This window comes from Erithacus rubecula (genome assembly GCF_903797595.1).
Source record: "Erithacus rubecula genome assembly, chromosome: 12".
Classification (NCBI taxonomy): domain Eukaryota; kingdom Metazoa; phylum Chordata; class Aves; order Passeriformes; family Muscicapidae; genus Erithacus; species Erithacus rubecula.
In genome coordinates, this window is record NC_136664.1 from 210014 (window position 1) to 232662 (window position 22649).

General features: G+C 56.5%; 4 protein-coding genes across 7 annotated transcripts; 3 read left to right on the forward strand and 1 right to left on the reverse strand.

Moving 5' to 3' along the window:
- The first annotated feature begins 522 nt into the window (after positions 1-522).
- IST1 (IST1 factor associated with ESCRT-III) lies at positions 523-5834 on the forward strand. Of its 2 annotated transcripts, XM_079316154.1 has the most exons (9): positions 548-681; positions 1250-1430; positions 1659-1746; positions 2020-2103; positions 2455-2565; positions 2874-3074; positions 4120-4212; positions 5308-5353; positions 5506-5834. In XM_079316154.1, exons 1-9 carry the CDS (start codon positions 594-596, stop codon positions 5703-5705), a joined length of 1092 nt encoding a protein of 363 aa, XP_079172280.1. In that variant the 5' UTR covers positions 548-593; the 3' UTR covers positions 5706-5834. The 2 variants fall into 2 exon arrangements, with proteins under 2 accessions (XP_079172281.1, XP_079172280.1); XM_079316155.1 differs by lacking the exon at positions 4120-4212 and having other exon boundaries at positions 523-681.
- Positions 5835-6229: 395 nt separating this feature from the next.
- DHODH (dihydroorotate dehydrogenase (quinone)) lies at positions 6230-9800 on the forward strand. Of its 3 annotated transcripts, none has more exons than XM_079316152.1 (9): positions 6230-6451; positions 6723-6920; positions 7112-7311; positions 7510-7592; positions 8123-8310; positions 8741-8854; positions 9135-9288; positions 9359-9518; positions 9649-9800. In XM_079316152.1, the coding sequence occupies exons 2-9, from the start codon at positions 6816-6818 to the stop codon at positions 9701-9703; spliced, it is 1059 nt and encodes a 352-aa protein (XP_079172278.1). In that variant the 5' UTR covers positions 6230-6451; positions 6723-6815; the 3' UTR covers positions 9704-9800. The 3 variants fall into 3 exon arrangements, with proteins under 3 accessions (XP_079172278.1, XP_079172277.1, XP_079172276.1); XM_079316151.1 differs by lacking the exon at positions 6230-6451 and adding an exon at positions 6486-6534; XM_079316150.1 differs by lacking the exon at positions 6230-6451 and having other exon boundaries at positions 6686-6920.
- A 473-nt stretch (positions 9801-10273) lies between these two features.
- DHX38 (DEAH-box helicase 38) lies at positions 10274-19657 on the forward strand. The gene is made up of 26 exons (XM_079316416.1): positions 10274-10753; positions 10897-11084; positions 11241-11342; positions 11762-11918; positions 12027-12145; positions 12256-12332; positions 12418-12573; positions 13195-13356; positions 13440-13547; positions 14404-14516; positions 14619-14756; positions 14973-15159; positions 15232-15417; positions 15785-15925; positions 16094-16204; positions 16277-16393; positions 16613-16720; positions 16837-16949; positions 17440-17648; positions 17734-17888; positions 18026-18181; positions 18255-18389; positions 18466-18591; positions 18976-19071; positions 19205-19326; positions 19444-19657. Exons 1-26 carry the CDS (start codon positions 10440-10442, stop codon positions 19526-19528), a joined length of 3681 nt encoding a protein of 1226 aa, XP_079172542.1. The 5' UTR covers positions 10274-10439; the 3' UTR covers positions 19529-19657.
- PMFBP1 (polyamine modulated factor 1 binding protein 1) lies at positions 19621-22649 on the reverse strand. Its single transcript, XM_079316417.1, has 8 exons — positions 22633-22649; positions 22308-22468; positions 21638-21886; positions 21024-21152; positions 20598-20762; positions 20327-20494; positions 19977-20251; positions 19621-19779 (listed from the first exon to the last, which is right to left on the reverse strand). The coding sequence occupies exons 3-8, from the start codon at positions 21794-21796 to the stop codon at positions 19758-19760; spliced, it is 918 nt and encodes a 305-aa protein (XP_079172543.1). The 5' UTR covers positions 21797-21886; positions 22308-22468; positions 22633-22649; the 3' UTR covers positions 19621-19757.

Below are 22649 nucleotides of genomic sequence, written 5' to 3' on the forward strand. Positions count from 1 at the left end.
TCCCGCTGGGCAGTGCAGCCGCCAGGGTGGGATGGGGATGTGAGATGCAAACCGAGGTCTTTCTATGTGATATCTTTTAAGGAAGCTTATTTTTTTGTTATGAACGATTCTTGGCAAACTGAGTGCTGTTAGAGTTTATTTTCTGTAGGGTGAATACGTTAAACTGGTTCCTGGGAGTAATCGTGTGCTCCGTAGGCAAGAAGAGTGTGGAGAAAGTGGAACGATGGCTTTTTGCTTCTGGTGACGAGACTGTTACAACCTTAGTTTCTACAGTCATCGAGTTAATGATATACCTGGTTTATAACTTGTATTTTGATAGGATATAGGTGGGCTTGGCTCTTCCACTGACTTTTCTGTTACATAAAAAATGTCCCAGAAGTTTCCTCGAAGTTTCTAAGGGTAATCCTGTTGGTCTTCGTGAGATGCAAGATTGTGAAGTAGGAAAAGTAATAACATGATTCAAGATTGGCAGACCAGGGCCTTCTTGTTCAGGGAATTTCTTGGCCTCTCCCACAGTAAAACAGCGTCTGGTGTGCTGACTGGCAGTTCTTGGTTCCAGTGACCATCCCTCTTCTCCACAGAAAGTGTTAATCATGTTGGGCTCTGGGTTCAAGGCAGAGCGCTTGCGAGTCAACCTGCGCCTCGTCATCAATCGCCTCAAACTGCTGGAGAAAAAAAAGAGTGAGTATTTGGGGGGGCAGGTGGGACCCAGGATGCTTTTGGGGCTCCAGAGACTTGAGAAGGTATTTCTCTAGTTGGGGTACTTTCACGGGCTGAGTATGGAGTAGTTTTTTTGCTCTTCCTTGCTGCACCCAGGCCTTACAGCCTGCCCTGGTGCACAAGGAGCTGGAAGAGCAGGCTGGCCACAGTCTGGCCTTCCTGGTAGCTGTTAGAGTGCAGTTTGTCAGGTGGTAGCTGTGGGCTGTGTGTGCTGACAGCACAGTGGGGAACTCCCTGGGTGCTGTGGGAGGTTCTCCCCACCTGCTCTGCCCTGACACAGGTAAAGTCTGTGGTTCTAACACTGCAGGGAGGTTTTGGTTGGGGAGTGTTTCCAGCAGCCTGAAGTCCACTTTCCTTTCTCCCATGAGTTAAGTGTGCTCAGACCTGGACATAAGGGCTCTGCCCAACCATGGCTGAATGGTTTGATAGGGAGAGGTGGGGAGGTGGCTTTGTGTGATGGGGACTGGGGGTGGTCTGGAGGCAGCAGCCCAGGCCAGCACATTGACTGGGCTTGGGATGTGTGCTGCAGCTGAGTTGGCCCAGAAGGCAAGGAAGGAGATTGCAGATTACCTGGCAGCTGGAAAAGATGAGCGTGCCAGGATTCGTGTGGAGCACATCATCCGTGAAGATTACCTTGTGGAGGCCATGGAGATCCTGGAGCTGTACTGTGATCTGCTGCTTGCCCGCTTCGGCTTGATCCAGTCCATGAAGTAAGCTCTGGCTGAGAGGGTCCCAGAGGTGGGAGCGGGCACTGCTGGGGGCCCATCTGGGGTGCTGAATGAGGGGCACCCGTGTTTGTCTCTCCAGAGACCTTTTCTTCCCCATGTCAGGAAGACTGGAGCCCGGTGTGTAGGATGGGAACTTAAAGGCTAAGCAGATTGAAAGCAGCAAAGACTTGGCGTATGAAGTGGAGAGAGAATTGTTTTCTTTGGTTTCAGGGAGCTGGACTCTGGCCTGGCAGAGGCAGTATCAACACTGATTTGGGCTGCACCACGCCTCCAGTCGGAAGTGGCCGAGTTGAAGATTGTGAGTAGGGTTGCTTGAGGGACGCTGCACATGCAGGGTGGAGGTGATGCTGCCAGATACTGATGAAAGCCCTTGTCTGGGACTTTGTATCATTAAAACAGAGGACTTTATGGGCTCTGCAGATGGAAACCAAATGTCCTTGGAGCATCTGTGGTGGCTGTAGCTGCTGAACTGGGGTGCTCAGTGGGAGCAATGGGGGAGGGAGGTGGGTGAGTGGTTTGAGGCAGGGGAAAGCAGGGGTGTGCATGTTCTAGAGTTTCTCTCTCGCTTCAGGTTGCTGATCAATTGTGTGCTAAGTACAGCAAGGAGTATGGGAAGCTGTGCCGGACAAACCAGATTGGGACAGTCAATGACAGGGTAATGAACTGGTAGAACAGGTGGGGCTGGCAGAGCAGCCACACCTGCTGAGACTTGCTGCCCCTTGGGCCTGTGACTAGTGGCTGATGCTTGCAGTCACTCTGGAGCACGGCAGGTGCTGTGCAGCCAGGACCCACCTGCATTGGAGCATGTGGCTGAGGCCATGCTCTGCTGGTTGGGGATGGGGAAGGGTAAGGCAAATAGAGCCCTGGGCTGTGGCTGCCTGCAGCATGCTGTACTGGGTGGAGAGGCCTCCCCAGGGCTGCCTGCTGCTCCCTACAGCTGGTAGCCCTGGCTGGGATGGCGCTGGTACAGAGCTGTTGGGTGCTACATTGCCCTGCATTGTTCCAGCTGATGCACAAGCTGAGCGTGGAAGCACCACCCAAGATCCTGGTGGAGAGATACCTCATTGAGATTGCAAAAAACTACAATGTACCCTATGAGCCTGACTCAGTGGTGATGGTGAGTGAGCCCCAGAATGTGGCATTTCAGTGAACTGGGTGGTCCTTGTGCTTTTGTGTCTTCTGTACAGTCCCAGCATAGCATGACCCTTGTTCCATCATGCACCTCTATGGCATGTGGCAGTAGTTACACATGCTACAGCCTGGTTCGTGTTCTGTTTCCCATTAATACCACTGTATAACTGTACTCTGTTCTGTTCTTGTTGTGTGTTCTCATCTCGTCTATTGATACATGCTGCATCTAGTGCTTACAGAAGGCTGTGATCATAAGAGGTGTGTTGGTGAGCAGAGCTCTCCCACCTTTTCCAGGCTGAAGCCCCGGCAGGCGGAGAGGCAGATCTGATTGATGTGGGCTTCACGGATGATGTGAAGAAGGGTGGCCATGGAGGGGGTGGAGGATTTACAGCCCCAATGATGGGTCATGATGGGTTAGTACCCATGCCTGTGATGATGCCTATGCCCATGCCAACAACAAATCCACCCTTCTCCTATCCACCTGCGAAGGGACCGGTAAGTTCCTGGGCTTTGTGTGTTGCCTTTTTCTGTTAAAGACTCCCATTGTGGTGCTTAGCCCTGTGCCTGCTGGCTGTACCTGGTAGCTCAGTGTGTCAGGAGGCCATCTTCTTGGTGTGAGAGTGCATGGGATGGCGGCTGTTGGCAGTGCAGCTGAAGCTTAATGTTGTTTCTTGGCTGTGGAGGTTCCTACCCCTCTTCTCCAGCCAGCCGTCTTTGCCTTCAGGGAACAGAGGAGTCCAGACTTAACTCCTGAGTCAGTTTTTTGACTGCCAGGCTTTTGTCAAGGAGTTGAAGCTGCACTTTGAAGTTGGTAGGCTGGTAGTGTGCCAGGATTCAGTCAAAGAGATCAGGTGAGTGCTGTGTTATGGGAATAGCACAGAAAAATACAGAAGAGCTGCGTTCAGACCTGCAAGGGGACAAGATTGAGCCAACAGCTCTTGCAGGTGATTTCTGGTAAGGGTGGAAGGTAGAAGCTGAAAAGAACTCCATCCTCTGAATTAAGTAATTTACAGAATATCTGTGTAGGCTGGAGAGCAGAATAGTGGGAAGGCTTGGAGTCTTAATATGGTCCCAGTAATGCTGAAGTACTTTTTGTGGAAAATCTGGGCCAAGTATTATCAGCTGGCTGTTGACCCAGGCATAAACATGCTGAGGGCTTGTGCCAGGTTTGGGTCATTGAGGTGCTGTTGTGTCACAAATGAGGGCAGTTGAAAGCCTTGTGTGAGCCACAGACCTCTCTCATATTCTGCAATACTGCACATAGGGCCAGAAATGGCAGAGTATTTCCTTCATTGGCATGGTACTTTTCGTGAAATGTTTACCTGTGCTGGTTCTTTAGAATAACTCACAATCCAGTTAGCTGGGACTGCCTGCTCCAGCTTACTACATCTGACTTAATACTTGAGAATCTCTTCCTTGTAAGCATAAACTCTTGCCCACTTGGATACTTGCCTGCATTTATCTAAGACTCTGCTTCCTGTGACTCCTGTGGCAGCTGTAGGCGTGTGGTGCCTGGTGCATGACTGATCTCTCTGTACAGGAGAACTTCAGTGGCCTGCCAGTGGGGACCTACCAGCCTTTCAGTAACATCCACCCACCACCAATTCCAGCAAACCCGCCCACGTACGAGTCCGTAAGTGCCTGAGATGTGTGGCCGTTGCAGGCAGCAAGAGGATCCTCAGGGTGCACTGGTAGCCACAGAGAAGGGAAATGTTTGTAAAGCATATTGCTGCCAACCTTTGGAGCTTTTGGGGTGGTGCTGGTGTTGCTTGTAGTGAGTCACTGAGTGCACATGATGGAAGAATGACTTGTGGAGAGAAGTTCCTCATTCAGCTCTGTGCTTTGGTTGCAAAGGAAAGCCAAGATTTCTCTTGCTGCATTGTTAAAGTGGTGATAAACAGTTAATGAGCAGAATTCACAAGTTCTGGTTTTTGCAGTGTGAAGGGTTTATCACCTTGAGGCTGTTTAATTACGGCTTTTGAACTAAATAACAGCCTGGATGACAATTTTGGCTCACCCAGATGCTGTGTGTTTAAAGACTCTCCTTTAACAGACTTCCCTCAGTCCCTGAGGACAGCAAAGCAGAAACTAGAGGCTTCCCTTTCTATGCTTGTCTTGGTTTTGTTGCTGTGGTTTGTCATCATGCCTCCCACTCTCCTTTTGGTTACATGCTCTTTGTTTTTGCATTGTCCTGAGTAGGGAGAACAGTTGAGCATTGTGGGTGCTCACACTTTGTGTTCTCACAGGTGCAGCAGTGCAGGTGACCTGAGTAGGAATGGATGTTGAGGGCTGCAGCATGTGGGGAATAAGAAGTTTTACTAGCCCAGCTGAGTGTGCCATGAGCCTTTTTCTCAGACCAAGACCTGAGATGGGTCATTTCATACCCTGCTGCTAATCACAAGGGCCTGTCAGTGGTTTATGAAGAAAGGCAGCAAGGAGCTGTGATGATGTGGATGAAGGGGGTGGTGGCTTTGATAAATGTTTCAGACCTGATAATGGATTGATCCAGATCAGTGAAGCTGCTTTAGTTGACAAGGAGGGAGAGAAAAGCTGAAGAGCTGCCTGTTTCTTGTGAAGAGAGGTAGGTTGTTGCAAAGCCATGACTGCTTGCTAGGGGTGGGGAGGAGTGTGCACTGCTCTGCTGGAGCTGTGCCTCTGAGCTCTGTCTGTGTGCTGATGTGATCATGCCTGGTGGGACAGAGCTGTAGTGACTGAGAGTCTTTTTCAGATTGATGAGCCCAACACTGACAAGGATCCTGCTGCATTAGTGCCTGGTGAGTATGTAGAGGTTTGGAAAACCTTGGGTGTTAAGGGCTATTCAGAAAAACCCACTGGCTGCTGGAATGACTGCTCCTCTGTGGGGCTCTGTTTGGCCTGGCGAGTGTGTGCTGATGGTGAGGTGCAATGATACTTCTCTTACAAACAGGGCCTGAGCCCAAGCCAGAAGCTTCTCCTAAACCAAGAGCTGGAGCTCCTAATACTGTTGATAACTTTGTGCTGCCTGAATTGCCATCTGTGCCAGACACGCTGCCAACAGCATCTGCTGGCGCCAACTCTTCTGCCTCTGAAGACATTGACTTCGATGATCTTTCACGGAGATTTGAGGAGCTGAAGAAGAAAACGTAAAATTTCCTGGGCTGCAGGGGAAGGAACTGACACATCTCTCTGAAACAGACTCCCTTTGAAATTGGTTTCTTGTATTAACCTCCAATGAACGTGCTCTTCTTTTTGAGCTCTCTTCCTGCTGTACTTACACGAGGTGCTGCCGCTTTCCTGATCTTTGCTGCTCCAGGAGATGAACTGTGGGGAATGTTGTGAGAGTGAGGCAGAGAAGAGTCCCTGTCAGTCTGGGTAGCTGTGTGGGGAAGCTGTACATGATGTTCTGGGCACTGTTCCTTGCTGCCTCCATGATGGCTCCGTGCCTGCTAGCAGAGGCTTTCTCTTAAGGAGCCCTTGCTGGCCTTCATGGTGTTCTCGGTGGGGTCTGCTTGAAGTTTGCAGGAAGTTTGCACTCTCTGTCTGGACTTACAAAGTATGTGACTGGCCCCACTCTGCTTCTGCCTCGGGGTTTTGATGCAGCAGCTTTTCTCACGGGTGCTGAGCAGCTATGGGCCACTGAGGTGTGGGGTGAGGCATGGAGTGTGGTCTGACAGGATACGCAGCAGCACCTTGTTTACTCTGCCCAAGCCACGGACGAGGCATCCCGAGACTAACGTACCCGTTCGTGGCAGTGTCTGCAGCTGTCCCGTCCGTCTCCCGTCCGTGCGCGCTCCCCGGCGCTCGGGCCCTTTGTACCTCCAATAAAGCGCGCTCCCGCGCACCGTGCGCGCGCACCGCCCGCCACAGCTGCTGCATTGCTATTGGCTGGGAGGGTACGGGCTCCGCCAATCACAGAGGGGGGCCCCCGGAAGTGCCTTCACGCGTGGGGCTGGGCGTGATGGCGGCGCCGCTGCGCGTGAGGGGCCGGGGGGACCCGGGGCCGTCCTAGCGGGGCAGCTCGGGACCCTGGGGACAACCGGGCTCGGCCGCTTGCGACTGGAGCGGGCAGTGCCGGGATGGGATGGGACGGGACGGGATCGGGACGGGCCGGGTGTGGTTGGCGGTGGCGGATCGCTGATGGTGCGCTGCTCACACCCTGCGCAGGGCCGGCTGCGGGCGCTGGCGCTGGGAGGCTGCGCGGTGCTGCTGGGATCGGCGCTGGCGGCGGGCGACGAGCGGCTGTACGCGGCAGCGGTGATGCCCGCGCTGCGGGCGCTGCCCCCCGAGGCCGCGCACGGCCTGGCGCTGCGCGCCGCCGCGCTCGGGCTGCTGCGCTCCGCCCGTCCCGACGGGCCCGCGCTGGTGCGTCTCCAGGGCGGGGGAGGGCAGCGGGGAGGTCGGAAGGGCGGCTACAGCAGAGGGATAGCGAGGGTCGCGGGGTAAGCAGGGGGCCCGCAGGGGAGGCGGTCGGGTCTGTCGGGAGGGCGGTCGGAGAGGGGCCTTGACAATGGTTCCTGGAGTCCGTGGGCTCTCACTCAGCCGCGGCCCCGCAGGAGGTGCGAGTCCTCGGGCAGCGATTCCGCAACCCACTCGGCCTGGCTGCTGGCTTCGACAAGCAGTGTGAGGCTGTGGACGGGCTGTACAAGATGGGCTTTGGCTTTGTGGAAGTGGGGACTGTCACGCCCGAGCCCCAGGAAGGGAACCCCAAGCCCAGGGTCTTCCGGCTGCCACAGGACGAGGCAGTCATCAACAGGTGGGATGTGAGGGCAGCTGCCGTGCCATGTCCTGCAGCCTGCCCGCTGCGAGGGAGGGTGCATATCTGGGTGGTCCCAGGTGCGGCTGGTGTTGTGGTAGCTTTTGGTTGGATGTGCTGAGCAAAACACATCTGCTGTGTTTCTCACATGTCCTGTTCAGGGCTTGCAGACATAACCCAGCCTCTGCCCTGGTGCAGGTATGGATTCAATAGCCATGGCCACGTCGCAGTGGAGCGCAGGCTGCGAGCCCGCCAGGAGACACAGATCAGGCTCACTGCTGGTGAGACAAGCTTGTAAGCCTTTGCTCTTGGGGTCTGCGGGGTAGGTCTGGGCATCTCCTGGTTATCTGTAGACCAGGACTGGTGTGTAATGCTAGTGTCCAGGTAGAGGAGCACCTTGGCTGGAGCAAGGAACACCTGAACAGTAAGACTCCCTTAGGGCTGTAGTTTCCCTCTTGGCATTGTGACTAGGCACATTTCTCCTGCTGTTTTCTCTGGGATTAAGCTTCACTTGCTGCTTTGGGCAGGATGTGTGTGCTTATGTAGCCAAAGCCAAGAGGACCCCAGCTGGGCAGATCCTGAGGGCAACCTCTGCTGGGCTGAAGGCTGTGGTGCTGAGAGCTGCTGACTGGGCTGGCTGTAGCAGTGCTCCTGTGGTTGCAGGACAGTCCCAGACCCATCCTAATAAAATACATGGGCTGCATATCCTCACCTTAACTTCATCTGATCCTGGGACCTCCTTTTTCAGGTGCTCTGGCCGTTGGGTGGTGGTTGGTCCTGCTGCCCTAGCTCAGCTGTGTCTGTGTTCCAGCTGGAATGCCTCTTGGAGTCAACCTGGGCAAGAACAAGAGCTCTACTGATGCTGCAGCTGACTATGTGGCTGGCGTCCGGACACTGGGCCCTTTGGCTGACTACCTTGTTGTGAACGTGTCCAGCCCGAATACCCCAGGGCTGCGGGACCTGCAGGGCAAGGCTGAGCTGCGGGACCTGCTGAGCAAGGTGGGTGCCTCCCCCCAGCCAGCCCAAATCACAGCTCCAGCACTGGATGCATCCCGTCTCCTGGCAGCAGCTGCACTGCTGCAGCCAGTGGATTTCCCTGAGCACAGGGAGGAGTGCAGGTGGCTTTCCTGTGTGGTGGGCAGGACCACTAAAATGTCCGTGGTCAGCTGCTGCTGTGGGGCGTACCAGGGCACTGTATCCCAGCAATGGGCTCAGGAGCAGTGAGACACTGCCCTCCACTTGCTCCTGCAAGAGGCAGTGAGCTGTCCACCCCACAGCTTCAGGCATTGCTGGGGTCCTGCCTGCTGGCCCTGTGCCAACAGTGCCTTTCCTGTTTTTGGTGCTATGTAGATGAGCAGGGCCTGTGGTGGGGGGTGTCCATAGGTCCTAGCTGGGGAAGGAGGCATCTCCCTGCCACGTGCACTGACAGGTGCTGGCGGAGAGGGACCTGCTGCCCTGCGAGCGTAAGCCAGCCGTGCTGGTGAAGATTGCCCCTGACCTCACTGCACAGGACAAGCAGGACATCGCCAGCATTGTCTGTGAGGTGAGGAGGCAGGAAGGGGAGGCCACTGGAGGCAGAACTGTGGTGATCCTGGCAAGTCACCTCTCTAAAAGACACGTATACCTGTACCTCTCTGGCTGCTGTAGGGATGGTGTCCTGGGTCGGTCAGACTCTGTGAGGGCCCAGGCATTGGGTGACCCAGGCAGTGAGGGGCAGCCCTTTCCCTCAGCACGCTTCAGGGTTGTGTGCTGGGAGGTCCTGAGCTGGCAGGTGGGGAGGGGAGGGGTGGGGAGGCCGTGTCCTCATACGCCTGCCCTTGCAGCTAGGTGTGGATGGGCTGATAGTCAGCAACACCACGGTGAGCCGCCCCAGCAGCCTCCGGAGCCGGCAGCGTGGGGAGCCGGGGGGCCTCAGTGGGAAACCCCTGCGGGAGCTCTCCACGCAGACCATCAGGGAGATGTACACTCTCACTCAAGGTGACACAGCCGGGCCTGCGGGCGCCTGCCAGCGCTCCTGGGCCGTGCTGACCCCGCGCCCTGCCCGCAGGCCGGGTGCCCATTATTGGTGTGGGCGGGGTGAGCAGTGGGCAGGACGCCCTGGAGAAGATCCGTGCTGGAGCCTCGCTTGTGCAGCTGTACACAGCACTCGTGTACCATGGGCCACCCGTGGTGGGGGCAGTGAAGCGGGAGCTGGAGGAGCTGCTGAGGTGAGTGGAGGCCAGGCACATCCCTGAGAGCCCCTGGTCCTGGGACGGCTCTGGACAGCTGTGTGCTGGTGGCCAAGCAGTGGCACTGAGCCACAGTGCCAGCCCCATCCCACCACACTGTCACTGACAGGGAGCAGGGCTTCAGGAACGTCATGGAGGCGGTTGGAGCAGATCACCGCAGCTGACGTGCTGCACTGTGAAGGTCCAGCTGGGAGGAGCCATGGCTGACCAGGGATGGGTGTGACAATTCCAGTGCTGGGCAGTTTGGGACTGAGACAAGGTCCTGGTCTGATGGGTGGCGCAGGGGACAGGGCATTCACAACAGTGCTCCTTTTCAGGACTGTGTTTTGGCTTCCCTGTGGACAGCAAAACTGAGTGTCAATAAACATTTGGCTCGCCTGGTCCTGTGTGCTGCTCTGCCGCGCCGTGCCGTGCCGCGCTGTGCCGTGCCGTGCCGCGCTGTGCCGTGCCGGGCCGTGCCGTGCCGCGCCGCGCCGCGCTGTGCCGTGCCGTGCCGCGCTGTGCCGTGCCGTGCCGTGCCGTGCCGTGCCGTGCCGTGCCGTGCCGTGCCGCGCTGTGCCGTGCCGCGCCGGGCCGTGCCGTGCCGTGCCGTGCCGTGCCGCGCCGCGCTGTGCCGGGCCGTGCCGGGCCGGGCCGGGCCGGGCCATCCGCCCGCGACTCCGCCCCGCGACCACGTGACCGCGTGTGGGGCGCACCGCCGGAAGTCCGCCAGCGGCCTGTCTGGCCATGTTGGGACTCTATGGTGGCGGCTCTGCCATAGGCTTTGGCCGCCGTGTCTATGGTGCGCTTGGCTAGAGGGGCTCCTCCCGCCGGGCGCTGTGGCGCGGCCATGGCGGCGCTCCGGGAGCCGGGTTACGGCCGTTGAAGGAACTGCGGGGCCCGCGCGGGGCTGGGGCCACGATGGCGGCGGCGAGCGACGAGTCACTGCATCGGCTGTCGGGGACGAGCCCGAGCGGCGAGGCGGGCGGGCTGGTTCTGCCGCGGGGCACCGAGCAGCACGTCTTTAAAGCACCGGCCCCGCGCGTCTCCCTGCTGGGACTGGACGTGCTGGCGGCGCAGAAGCGGCGGGAGCGCCAGGAGGAGGCGGCCGGGGGGAAGCGATCCCGTGTCGCATCCTATAAGGACTGGGAAGAAGGTCGTGACGAAGCGGGCAGCGCCGAGGAGGAGGAAGAGAACGAGGCCGAGCGGAGCAGCCGCAGAGCTCGCAGGAGCAGGTGGCGTTTGCGGGGGTTGGTGTCCGCGGGCGGGCGGGCGGGGACCGGCGGGGCCGCAGCTCCGGTTGTCAGAGGCTGCGGCCGGAGCTGCGGCTGCTGCTCTGCGCTCCTGAGCATTTCTTCTCTCCGCTCTGCCTGCCCAGACATTACCGCTCTGTCCACGTGGAGACACCGTCCTACACTGGGGGTGTCAGCGAGGAGTTCTTGGAACGCAGCCGGCAGCGGGAAAGGGAGCGTCGCGAACATGGAGTCTTTGCCTCCTCCAAGGAGGAGAAGGACAGGAAGAAGGAACGCAGTAGGGATCGCGACCACGATCGGAAACGAGACCGTGGTAATTGCTCAGAGACCCTTGTGGATTTTCTTGGTTTGGGTCTGGGCTTGTCTTTTGCCCTGTTTGTAGTATTTACTAATGTTTGTGGTGATTTTTGCGGCAGACTTGGGAAGCTCGTTTGTGCAATAAACACCTGATCCTATTTTGTTTTTGCAGAGGAGCGGGAGAGGAGTCATCACAGCAGATCAGAGAGGGATGGCTCGTCAGAGCGGAGTGGCAGGAGGAGTGAACCTGAGAGCCCCCGACATCGGCCCAAAGGTGGGAGTGGGACCCGGTAGAGCTCTTTTGTGAGACCTAACAGGGACGGGCTCAGAGTTTTTTATGCTTCCTGCTGTTATTGTAGGACAAGGATGATAGAAAATATTGTTGTACCTTATAATGTTTGTGGTTAAGGCAAGCATAAAACTTCAGCTCAGCTTGGGTCTGGAAGCAATGTGCCAGCTGTGTATGTTTGAAACTCTGGCAGATCTTTGCACAGTGGGGTCTGTTCTGGGTCTGTGTGATGGAAATATGATCCTTCGGAAATCCTTGCAATCGCTGGGTCAGCCCCTTCTCTTAGAGGGAGGCTCAGTGGGTAACCCTCTCTCCATGCTCATTTCTTAGAAGATGTTAGGTGGCTCCAGGTGCTCAGGGCCACTGTTTGAACCCCAAGTGACAAGCCCCATCTCTTCTGCCAGATGCAGCCACACCATCTCGCTCCAGCTGGGAGGAAGATGATAGCAGCTACAGCAGTGGCCATCGCTCGCAGTGGGAATCTCCATCTCCTACACCTTCCTGTCGAGACTCAGAGCGCAGCCACCGGCTGCGGGACACGGACCGGCGGGAGCGAGACAGGTACTGGTGCCTGAGGCTGTGAGCTGTGGAGCTGCAGAGCAGGGGCTCTGCATGTATGAGAAGGGTCTGCCTGTGGGCACCAGCTCCTCCCAGCTGCTGTGTTTCCAGGTCTGTGAGGAGCCGGTGCTCTGATAAGACGCCGTTGCCAACCCCATCGTACAAATACAATGAGTGGGCTGATGACCGGAGGCATCTGGGGGCCACGCCACGCCTGTCCCGAGGGAGAGGTGAGGAATCTGGGCCGAGCTGCCCGGGGTGGGCAGTGTGGAATCCCCTTTCCTGTGGCACAGAACTGGGGATTCCTTGGGAAGTTTTTGGACCATGTGGCTCACTCTAGGGCGGCGCATGGAAGGGGAGGAGGGCATCGCCTTTGAGACAGAAGAGGAGCGGCAGCAGTGGGAGGATGACCAGAGGGTGAGAGTTTGGGACAGGCCAGGGGCCTGGGGCCGCAGGCTGTGGGGAATGGGCAGAACTAAGTGCTGCACCTCTCCCTTCCCAGCAAGCTGACCGGGACTGGTACATGATGGATGAGGGCTATGATGAGTTTCACAACCCTCTGGCTTACTCCTCGGAGGAGTACGTGAAGAAGCGTGAGCAGCACTTGCACAAGCAGAGGCAGAAGCGGATCTCAGCACAGCGGCGGCAGATCAATGAGGTAAGGCCAAGGCTTGGCTGCTCTGAACATGTGGAGCTGGCTGCCTCTTGAAAGATCCACTTGTTGAGCCCTTGCTCTCAGGTGGAGAAGGGCACTCTCAGGCCAGGCTGAGGGAGTGTTCACAGGGAAACTGTGGTTGAGTTTCCCTAGAAAATCCAGCCCAGCAGCTCCTGCACGGGCAGAATTCACAGTTGGAGTGGCTGGTGGATTGCAGTGTCCAGGGCAGCAGGAGTGCAGAGTACCATGCTCCTGCTGTTCTGAGTGCAAGGTTCATTACTGGGGCTGTCCACTGTTGGCCCAGTGGATGCTGGGGACAGCTGCTCTCTTTACATGAGCACGACTGAGTCAGCTTTCCTGATGTATTCTGACTGCCTTGCAGACAGTGCCAATCCTGCATTTCCTTGGAGACAGTCTTGTTGACCATGTGCTTCACATGGGCAGTTTCCTGTACTCTGCTGCTTCCAATTACTGTTCCTTCCTTTTGTGCTTACTTTCAGGCTCACTAAGATAGAACCATCTTGTTGTCAGTGCAGAGCCCAGGACCCGGCTTGGTGTGCTGGTGTGGTCTCTGTGACTTTCTGAGGGGCTTCACTGTGTTCCTGGTATGTTGTTTTCCTGCAGGATAATGAGCGCTGGGAGACAAATCGCATGCTGACCAGTGGTGTGGTCCATCGGATTGAAGTGGATGAAGACTTTGAGGAGGATAACTCTGCTAAAGTGCATTTGTTGGTGCACAATCTAGTGCCTCCTTTCCTAGATGGAAGGATTGTCTTCACCAAGCAGGTGAAGCAGCAGAGATGCAGCACTGATGGCAGGGAGCCGTGCACATGAGGCCTTTTTAACAAAGCAGTGCCTTTTCCCTGCAGCCAGAGCCAGTCATCCCTGTGAAGGATGCCACCTCGGATTTGGCCATCATAGCTCGGAAGGGCAGCCAGCTGGTGCGCAAGCACAGGGAGCAGAAGGAGCGTAAGAGGGTATGCTGCAGCCCTTTGCCTTACTGCCCACTGTGCAGGTGGGGCAGTTCCTCACAGCCTTCTTTGGACTCTGCAGCATTCAGGCCTTGGCAGCAGCGATGATAAGGAGTTGATACGTATGTGAGCTGGGACATGGTGGCTGCCCAGCTTACTGCATTGCCTCGTAGCAGCTGCTGTGGTGTGATTTTCTTGGGTGCTGCTTTGGGACATAAATCACTACATTTGGACATTTGGATTATGGGAGAAGGAAGCAGGTGGAAGAATGCCAGGTAGCTTAGAGACTGTCAGGAGGCGGTATGGCAGGAGGACATACTTTACCATGTCTCAGCAGAAGAGTTGAGGAGGAGTGTGGGGTAAGGTAGCAGATTAGTTTTTGGGGGTATTTTCTAGGGACTTTCTCTAAAGCTCACATAATAGCTGTGGGGAAAGTACAGATGTGTTCCTCTTACATTGAAACTGGGCTGTATTTGACCTTCTTATGCTATGAGTGGAATAGTGGTGGTAGCTAAACTGATAGCAGAGGTGGGAGGAAGGCCTGTGAGCAGTTGGCAAGGGCAGGAAGATTATCTGGTTCAATTCTGTGTAGGTTTCAGTTCAAATTTAATGGAAGGATCAGCAATTGGGACTCTTTTCTTAGGAGGCAGTTGGTAATCTTTTGCTTGAAGTCTCTATGTCCATTTCAGTGTCTTAAAACTCTGCTTCAGTACATTTGGAAGAGGGGAACATGATGTAGGAATGGAGTGTGCATTCTCCATTGGGGAACTGTGGTACTAATATCCTTTTCCTAGTCTTAGGAGTAGGATTGGGGTTGTCTGTGCTTGCTGTGGCAAAGTTACGCTGTTCTCTCTCCTTGCAGGCTCAGCACAAGCACTGGGAGCTGGCAGGCACCAAACTGGGAGACATTATGGGGATCAAGAAAGAGGAGGAGAAGGACGAGATGGTGACAGAGGATGGCAAAGTGGACTACAAGTAGGGGCTTGCTCTGAATTACTCTGCACAGGGTATAACAGGGGCTGCAGGCATAGCAAAGCATGTGGAGAGGCAGTTTCAGGACTTGCAGTGTTTCTTTAGAACAGAGCAGAAGTTTGCTGAACACATGAAAGAAAAAAGCGAAGCCAGCAGTGAGTTTGCTAAGAAGAAATCAATCCTGGAGCAGAGACAATACCTGCCCATCTTTGCTGTACAGCAGGAACTGCTCTCCATCCTCAGGTATGGCTGCCAGGCTGTCCCCAGGGCACTGGCCTGTGCTTGGGAACTCACTTGGGGAATTGTAGAATTGTGAGCATTGGGAAACTGTGCTCTCAGGAAACAACCCACTGCTTTGTGTTTGCTCGGCTCTCCCACCTGAGCAGGGTGGTGCTTAGCCGGAGAGCACAACAGCCCTTCTCTGAAGGTGCACGAAGAAACAGTTTTCCTTTTCCTCAGAGACAACAGCATTGTGATCGTGGTGGGGGAGACGGGGAGCGGGAAGACAACTCAGCTGACGCAGTACCTGCACGAGGACGGCTACACCGACTACGGCATGATCGGCTGCACGCAGCCCCGCAGGGTGGCCGCCATGTCGGTGGCCAAGCGCGTCAGCGAGGAGATGGGCGTGCGCCTGGGGGAGGAGGTGAGCACGGCGGGCGCGGGGCTGCTCCCCGGGCGCGGGGCTGCACCACACTGCTGCCGTCCCGCCCTGCAGGTGGGCTACGCCATCCGCTTCGAGGACTGCACCTCGGAGAGCACCGTCATCAAGTACATGACGGACGGGATCCTGCTGCGCGAGTCGCTGCGGGAGGCAGACCTGGACAACTACAGCGCCATCATCATGGACGAGGCGCACGAGCGCTCGCTCAACACCGACGTGCTCTTCGGGCTGCTCCGCGAGGTGCTGCCCCGGGCTGGCCACGGCTCTTCTCTGCCACCACGAGGGAGGGAAGCAGAGCTGCCGCATTCTCTAGCTGCTCCAGCATCTGCTCCTTGGTTCCGGGGGTTGGGTCTCCTGTAATGCTGCAGAGTCTTGCTGGCTGAATGTCAGAACTGCCAGGACAGAGGTTTTTGCTGGATTAAGGTCTCCTGACCGAGGTTGGCGGGTCTTTTTAACTGCACTGACCAGAGAGCATCAGTGTTTCCTGGCGTGCACAGCCAGTGCCTCTGGTGTACAGCAGAAGCTCTGTCCCGTGCCATTGTCTCAGTAAAATGAAAACAGCCCACAGCCATGCACAAATATTGCATATTGTTCATCTCCTTCCCAGGTGGTCGCCCGACGCTCGGATCTGAAGCTTGTTGTCACTTCGGCTACCATGGATGCAGAAAAGTTTGCCTCCTTCTTCGGGAACGTTCCCATTTTCCACATTCCTGGGCGCACTTTCCCTGTGGATATTCTTTTCAGCAAGGTATAGTTAAGCTTGTGGATAGGAATTCTGCTGGCAGGAGAGGGTTGTGACCTTGATGTGCTGTACACTGAGGGGATCACACAGGACAGGATAGGGGTGGCTGTGGTGTGTTACAGGACAGGGCAGGTAAAGATTCTGGTCTGGATTAACCTGGGCTGTGCTGTTCAGACCCCACAGGAGGATTATGTGGAGGCTGCAGTGAAACAGGCCTTGCAGGTCCACTTGTCTGGTGCTCCTGGAGACATCCTCGTCTTCATGCCTGGCCAGGAAGATATTGAGGTGAGTTGGAAGGACAGGCACTATCCTACCCCCTTGTTTCAGTCTGCTGTTTTCACCCGTCTTTGTGTCTAGGTGACCTCAGAGCAAATTGTGGAGCACCTTGAGGAGCTGGAGAAGGCACCTGCTCTTGCTGTACTGCCAATCTACTCTCAGCTGCCCTCAGACTTGCAGGCCAAGATCTTTCAGAAGGTGCAGATGTGTGCTTTGTGATTAGGGTGGAGACAGGGAAAACTGGAGCAGGAGAAAGTACAGAGCAGGGGTGAGAGGTGTAGATGTACCTTGGTATTTCATATGGAGGGTGAGAGAAAGCATGTACCCCACCCCACTTCCCAAGAGTCAGCCCTGTCCCTGTCTGCACTCCTCAGTGGAGCAGAGCCATGGGTGTGACTCATGTCTAGTTGCTTGTAGGCTCCTGATGGGGTCAGGAAGTGCATCGTTGCCACTAACATTGCAGAGACCTCACTGACAGTGGATGGTATCATGTTTGTGATTGACTCTGGCTACTGCAAGTTGAAGGTAAGCCAGGGTTTTCTGTACTGTCTATCTCTGTTTTCTGGGGTAGGTTGAGGGAGTTCTGAAGTCATGATTCAGCCTTCCTCTTAACTTGTGTCTGATCTTCTTGTGCCCTGAAGGTTTTCAACCCCCGTATAGGCATGGATGCGCTGCAGATCTACCCCATCAGTCAGGCCAATGCCAACCAGAGGGCTGGCCGAGCTGGCCGGACAGGCCCAGGCCACTGTTTCAGGTAGGCATGTCACTGGTGCTCCTGTGGTGCCCTCAGCTTGGCACCAGGTCGTGTATGTTTTTCTTACTGGAGCTGTCCATTATCTCGAACTTTGAGGGATGTGGGCAGCAGGCAGGCCTGAAGGCCTTTGCACACAGTGCTTCTGCAGAGGAAAGGATGTGCTCTGCTTTCTTCCTGTGCCCATCTTCATTGTGGCTGGTCTGCCCTGGATGCCATCAGGATAAGAGCCAAGCCAAAGGCCTTTCCCAGGCTATGCTGTGAGAGCAGGGAAGGGCATGCTTGGTCATGTGCTGTGCTGCAGCCCAGATGCCCCAGTGTGCTGGGGAGACCACACTTTGGCTGGACTGCAAGTGCCTCCCCAGGGTCCTGCTGTAGGGTGCAGGGTTGCTGTCCTGTGCCATGATGGTCTGGGCTGGGCAGAGGCTGGCCAGTCTGTAGGGAATGCCGTGGCTGGAACCAGGAGGAGCGTGCTCTTGGCATCTCTTTCCAGGCTCTACACCCAGAGTGCCTACAAGAATGAGCTGCTGACGACCACGGTGCCCGAGATCCAGCGCACCAACCTCGCCAATGTAGTGCTCTTGCTCAAGTCCCTGGGTGTGCAGGACCTGCTGCAGTTCCACTTCATGGATCCGCCTCCTGAGGACAATATGCTGAACTCCATGTACCAGCTGTGGATCCTGGGAGCCCTGGATAACACAGGTATTGGCTGCTGGGGTCAGCTGCCAGCCCATGGAGCTAGGGCCTGCCCGGCTGCTGATCAGTGATCACTGTTCTGTTCCTCTAGGTGGCCTGACCTCTACAGGACGTCTCATGGTGGAGTTCCCACTGGACCCTGCACTCTCCAAAATGCTCATTGTCTCCTGTGACATGGGTTGCAGCTCTGAGATCTTGCTCGTTGTCTCCATGTTGTCTGTGCCTGCCATCTTTTACCGGCCTAAGGTACAAGATGCTGCTGTTCCAGCAGCTCAGGGCTCTTCCCTGCCCTTTGACTAACCTGTGTGCTTTGCTTGTCCTTTGACTAACCTGTGTGCTTTGCTTGCCCTTTGACTAACCTGTGTGCTTTGCTTGCCCTTCAGGGCCGAGAGGAGGAGAGTGACCAAGTGCGGGAGAAATTTGCTGTTCCAGAGAGCGATCACTTGACTTACCTGAACGTTTACCTGCAGTGGAAGAACAACAGCTATTCGACCCTGTGGTGCAATCAGCACTTCATCCACGCCAAGGCCATGCGCAAGGTGAGGCCGTGGCCCTGGGGCTGGGGCAGACAGCCCTGTGCAGAGGAGGCTCTGACCAGCACACACTCTGCAGGTGCGGGAGGTGCGGGCCCAGCTCAAGGACATCATGGTGCAGCAGCGCATGAGCCTGGCTTCCTGTGGCACAGACTGGGATGTTGTCAGGAAGTGCATCTGTGCTGCTTATTTTCATCAGGCTGCAAAGCTGAAGGTGAGAGGTGTCTGAGCTGCCTGGGGGCTGCAAGGCCCCCTGGGAACAGGTGGACTAAGCACACTTGTCTTTGTAGGGCATTGGGGAGTATGTGAACATCCGCACGGGCATGCCCTGCCACCTGCACCCCACGAGCTCTCTGTTTGGCATGGGCTACACGCCAGACTACATTGTGTACCATGAGTTGGTTATGACTACCAAGGTGAGCTTGAGCTGAGGGCTAGCAGGAAGGGTGGTGAGTGCTCCAAGGGAGATGGGAGGACTTTGCTGTGAGATTGAAATCCATCTGAGTTGAAGATATGAGCCTTTCCAATCTATACCAGCTAGGCAGGTCTGTGTCATCTGTTTGTCCTTCCCCCATTGTTCTTCTCTAGTTTCTGTGGGATATGTTTGATCCTCTTTGTGGTCTTATCAAATCCAACCCGTAGCAGCTTCTGAGGCCAGGAGGAATTGTCTGAAGGGGTATGGTCCCAGCCTGAGAAGTGCCATCGGCGACTGAGGGAGGAAGGGAGCTACTGTGGTCCTGGGAATGGTGACCTGGCCCCAGGGATGCCATCCTGCTATCCTGGCCTTTCTGTCCCTGCAGGAATACATGCAGTGTGTCACTGCTGTGGATGGAGAGTGGCTGGCAGAGCTGGGCCCCATGTTCTACAGTATCAAACATGCTGGCAAGTCACGCCAGGTAAGTGTTCTGTCCTGGATGAACTGCAGGCCCTCTGCGTTCTGCTGCTGTACATGTGCATTGACACGAAGGGAGCAAGCCTGTGGGCCTGCGGGGAGGCTGCTGTCCCTGAGCTGCTGCTGCCTTGCTCCAGGAGAACCGCCGCCGTGCCAAGGAGGAGGTGTCTGCCATGGAGGAGGAGATGGCCTTGGCAGAGGAGCAGCTGCGTGCCCGCCGGGAGGAGCAGGAGCGTCGGAACCCGCTGGGCAGCGCGAGGTGGGTGATGGCCCCGCCTGCCCCGGCTTGCTGTGGGGAGGATCCCAGCTTCCCTGTGGGAATTATGATGCAGGAAAAGGTTGCATTTTCCTTAATTGCCCTTGTCTTCCTTGACAGATCTACTAAAATCTATACCCCTGGGCGAAAGGAGCAGGGGGAGCCGCTGACGCCACGACGCACCCCAGCGCGCTTTGGTCTCTGAGAAGGCTTAAGGTAGTGCCCAGCTACCCTGATCACTGTATTCTGAGGTCTCTACAGCTTGTGGCCCTGGAAGGCTTTGGTGCCTGGCACTAATTTTGCTACAGAACAGAAATAATTTTATTTGTTTAAAGGTTGTCAGTTTAATCTTTGCTTTGTTGTGCGCTGCTTGTTGTCCTGGAGGTGGATATTGGGTGGAGGTAGCTCTACAGAATTATGCAGGCCTGGTGCTGTCAGGTTGTTGCCCTGTAGAACCTGGAACAGGGCACAAAATTAAAGTGACCTGGAGAACAAATACAGCCTGACCCTGTTTCAAGCCTGGCCCATACTCCTGCAAGGCAGTTCACTCACAGCCCATGCCCTGGACAGGCAGCTAGTGCCCAGCTGCCCCTGCACACTTGGGACCATTGGCCCAGCCGTGTTTCAGGCCAGGCTGTGCCAGGATTTCTCACTTTTTCTGCTGCTCACACTTGTGGGGCTGCTCAGGTGTTCTGATCATCAGGTACAGGTTTTCCTCCTGCATCCTGTAGTGTGTTCTTGAATGCTTGTTTGTGTCCTGCACCTTCTTTGTCTTGCTGAGTTCTTCCTTAAGGAAAGCCAGCTCCACCTTGCAGACAACCAGCTCCTCTTCTCGCTGAGCCAGAGTTCGTTCACAGTCCAGGTGTAGCTGTTGCCAGTGTTGGACTAGGCTGCTCAGCTCCTGCAGCCTCTCCTGGAGGGAGGAGGTCTGCCCATGGCACAGTGAGACACAGGTTGAGCATAGACTCCTGGTTTTTCACAGGAAGACTTGAGGCATCCTTACCTTCTGTTTGCTCTGCTCCTTGAAGCTCTGCATCTTCCTCAGCTGCTGATGAAGCTGCTGCCTGTGTGTCTTGTAGGCTGCAATCTTTTCTGCCTGTTTGGCACTCTCTTGCTGAGCTTGGTCCAGCTCTGCCTGGAGGCTCTCCATGTCCTGCACCTGCAAGCAAAGCTGTGGGGCAGGAAGGGTGGTTGGCCATGACTGAGCCTCTGCTGGAGGCAGGAGAGAGGTCTGGGACTGAGGCTGCATCTGTCCTGTCCTACCTTGCCCTCACCTGTTGCTGCAGCTCTGCCACTTTTTGGTGAAGGCCTCGGATGGCCTCTTTGTCCCTGCTCAGCTGCTGCAGACCCTGCTGCACTTGGGCCTGGGTGGCTCCCAGCTGCTCTGGCAGCCGGGCTGGGCTGTGCTGCAGGCCCTGGCTCTGCTCCTGTACCCCCAGCTGCAGAGGAGGCAGTGTGTGGTGGGCTGGCCTTGTGCTGTGTGCCTTCCCTGAGCACAGGCACAGGGTGCCCAGGGCTGGCCAGTGCCCAGCTGTGTGAGATGGTGAGGGCAGGCTTGCATTGCCTCCCACCCTGTCCCAGGGCTGCTGGGGGAAGGGGAGCAGGGGTCAGCCTTGCAGTGTGGTTGTCATGGCTCATGTGCCCCCTTGGCTGCTTGCCCCCAGGCTTGGTGCAGTTGCTGGGGAGCTGCTGGCACTGACCTGCTTGAGCAGCTCTCTGGTCTTTGGTGGGATGTCGTGGCTGGTGTCAAAATCACTGTGGGCAGTCAGGTAGGGGGTGACCTCTGTTTGCACTGCCTGGTCCTTCAGGTCAAGGGATGCATCACTGATCTGTGAGTACCCAGCAGAGTGTGGGATAACCCTGAGGCTGCAGAAGGAGATTTTGGGACAACCCATGGACAATGGGCTGCTGTACAGGGCCTGTGACATAGCAATGTGGCCTGCACCAGGTGGGAGGCAGGAAGGCTGCTGGCTTCTGGCCCTCTCTGTGCAGTCCCCACAGTGCCCTCTCTGTTTGTGGCAGTACCTAGACACCCAGCAGCCCTGGAAAGCCATCCCTGTGGTCCCTGTTAGGGTCTGCATTCCTCCAGCTCTGCTCAGCTGGGTGGACAGGGCTGTGCCAGCCAGGCATGGCTAGGCTGCTCTGTGCAGGTGGTGCTAGAGCCACCTGTGGCTGGCAGGTGTTCTCTACCCTCCCCTGGGGGCTCCAGGTGTTTGCCCAGGCTGTGGGGCAGGCATGGCTTCCAGCCTGTAGTGGAGTGGCAGTGAGGAACACGTGCAGCTCAGTCTGTGGCCACTGTGTCCAGCACTGGTACCTTGCCCATCAGTGCCTGGAATTGCTGCATCAGAATGGCCAGCTCCTGGTGTTCCTGCTCCACTACACGCTCCTGCTCCTGCAGCTGGACCAGTTGTTTGTGGTTTGTCTCCCTGCAGAAGTCCAGGTCCAGCTGCAATGCCTCTATCATGGCCAGCATCTGAGCTGGGTCCAGATCCTCCTGCTGTGTGTCCTGGTGTGCTCTGGGCTCCCCATCCTGTGGCTCCAGCACCAGTGCTTGCCTTTGGTCCTAGGACATGGCATGAGCAGCATGTGTCCAGCTTGTGGCTGTAGCCAGCCCATCCTGCAGCTCCTGTCTGGGCAGGCACTGGGGCTGCAATGCTGGCAGCCTGCTTTTGTGCAAGCAGCAATGGACTGTGCAGCCCTTCCCCACCAGGCAGCACTGCCCCACGTGTGTGCGTGTTCTGACAGTTACTTGGCTCACAAATAGCCAAGCCCTGGACACCTTTCACACTGCAGTGAGCTGTGGCCACTGTGGGAAATGGTGACAGTGGAACCAGTGCAGCCACTGCAGGGCTGAATCCCCCTTGTGCTCTCCCCAGTCCTGGTGGTGCAGGCAAGGGCTGGCCAGGCCTCCTGTACCTCCTGTACCACCAGTCTGTGGCCTCACAACCAGTGCCTGGGTTGAGCGTATGGCTGACACTGCTCACCGTGGGCTGCCAGTGCTGTGTGTCCTGCTGAAGCTGCTGGATGGAGCTGGTCAGCTCTGGCGGTGTCTCCTTTGCCCCTGGCAGACCTCTGCAGGAGCCTTCAGGCTGATCCTGAGGTGCAGGAGCCTCCCCCGACGTGCCGTATTTTGGCCTCTCTCTCCCTGTGGGAAGGGCCATAACTTTCTCACTTCCCAGACAGCCCTCAGCCCCTCGGGTGTCACTCAGCCCTGCCATGGCACTGCCGTGCCGCCGCAGGCGAGGCCTGGCTGGGGCTGCTGCAGGAGCAGGGCAGAGCTGTGTGGGGCTGTGAGCCCGCCGTGCTCACCGCAGCCTTGCTGTGCC

Coding starts and splice junctions, on each gene's coding strand:
- IST1 (XM_079316154.1), top strand. CDS start 594: ATGTTGGGCTCTGGGTTCAAGGCAGAGCGCTTGCGAGTCAACCTGCGC. Junction 1,747..2,019: donor AAGTGGCCGAGTTGAAGATT/GTGAGTAGGGTT, acceptor CTCTCGCTTCAG/GTTGCTGATCAATTGTGTGC. Junction 3,075..4,119: donor ATCCACCTGCGAAGGGACCG/GTAAGTTCCTGG, acceptor CTCTCTGTACAG/GAGAACTTCAGTGGCCTGCC.
- DHODH (XM_079316150.1), top strand. CDS start 6,696: ATGGTGCGCTGCTCACACCCTGCGCAGGGCCGGCTGCGGGCGCTGGCG. Junction 7,312..7,509: donor GACGAGGCAGTCATCAACAG/GTGGGATGTGAG, acceptor GCCCTGGTGCAG/GTATGGATTCAATAGCCATG. Junction 8,311..8,740: donor TGCGGGACCTGCTGAGCAAG/GTGGGTGCCTCC, acceptor GTGCACTGACAG/GTGCTGGCGGAGAGGGACCT.
- DHX38 (XM_079316416.1), top strand. CDS start 10,440: ATGGCGGCGGCGAGCGACGAGTCACTGCATCGGCTGTCGGGGACGAGC. Junction 12,333..12,417: donor AGTGGGAGGATGACCAGAGG/GTGAGAGTTTGG, acceptor CTCCCTTCCCAG/CAAGCTGACCGGGACTGGTA. Junction 17,649..17,733: donor GGGAGCCCTGGATAACACAG/GTATTGGCTGCT, acceptor CTGTTCCTCTAG/GTGGCCTGACCTCTACAGGA.
- PMFBP1 (XM_079316417.1), bottom strand. CDS start 21,796: ATGCTGGCCATGATAGAGGCATTGCAGCTGGACCTGGACTTCTGCAGG. Junction 20,763..21,023: donor CCAGAGAGCTGCTCAAGCAG/GTCAGTGCCAGC, acceptor CCTCCTCTGCAG/CTGGGGGTACAGGAGCAGAG. Junction 20,495..20,597: donor TGGCAGAGCTGCAGCAACAG/GTGAGGGCAAGG, acceptor CCTGCCCCACAG/CTTTGCTTGCAGGTGCAGGA.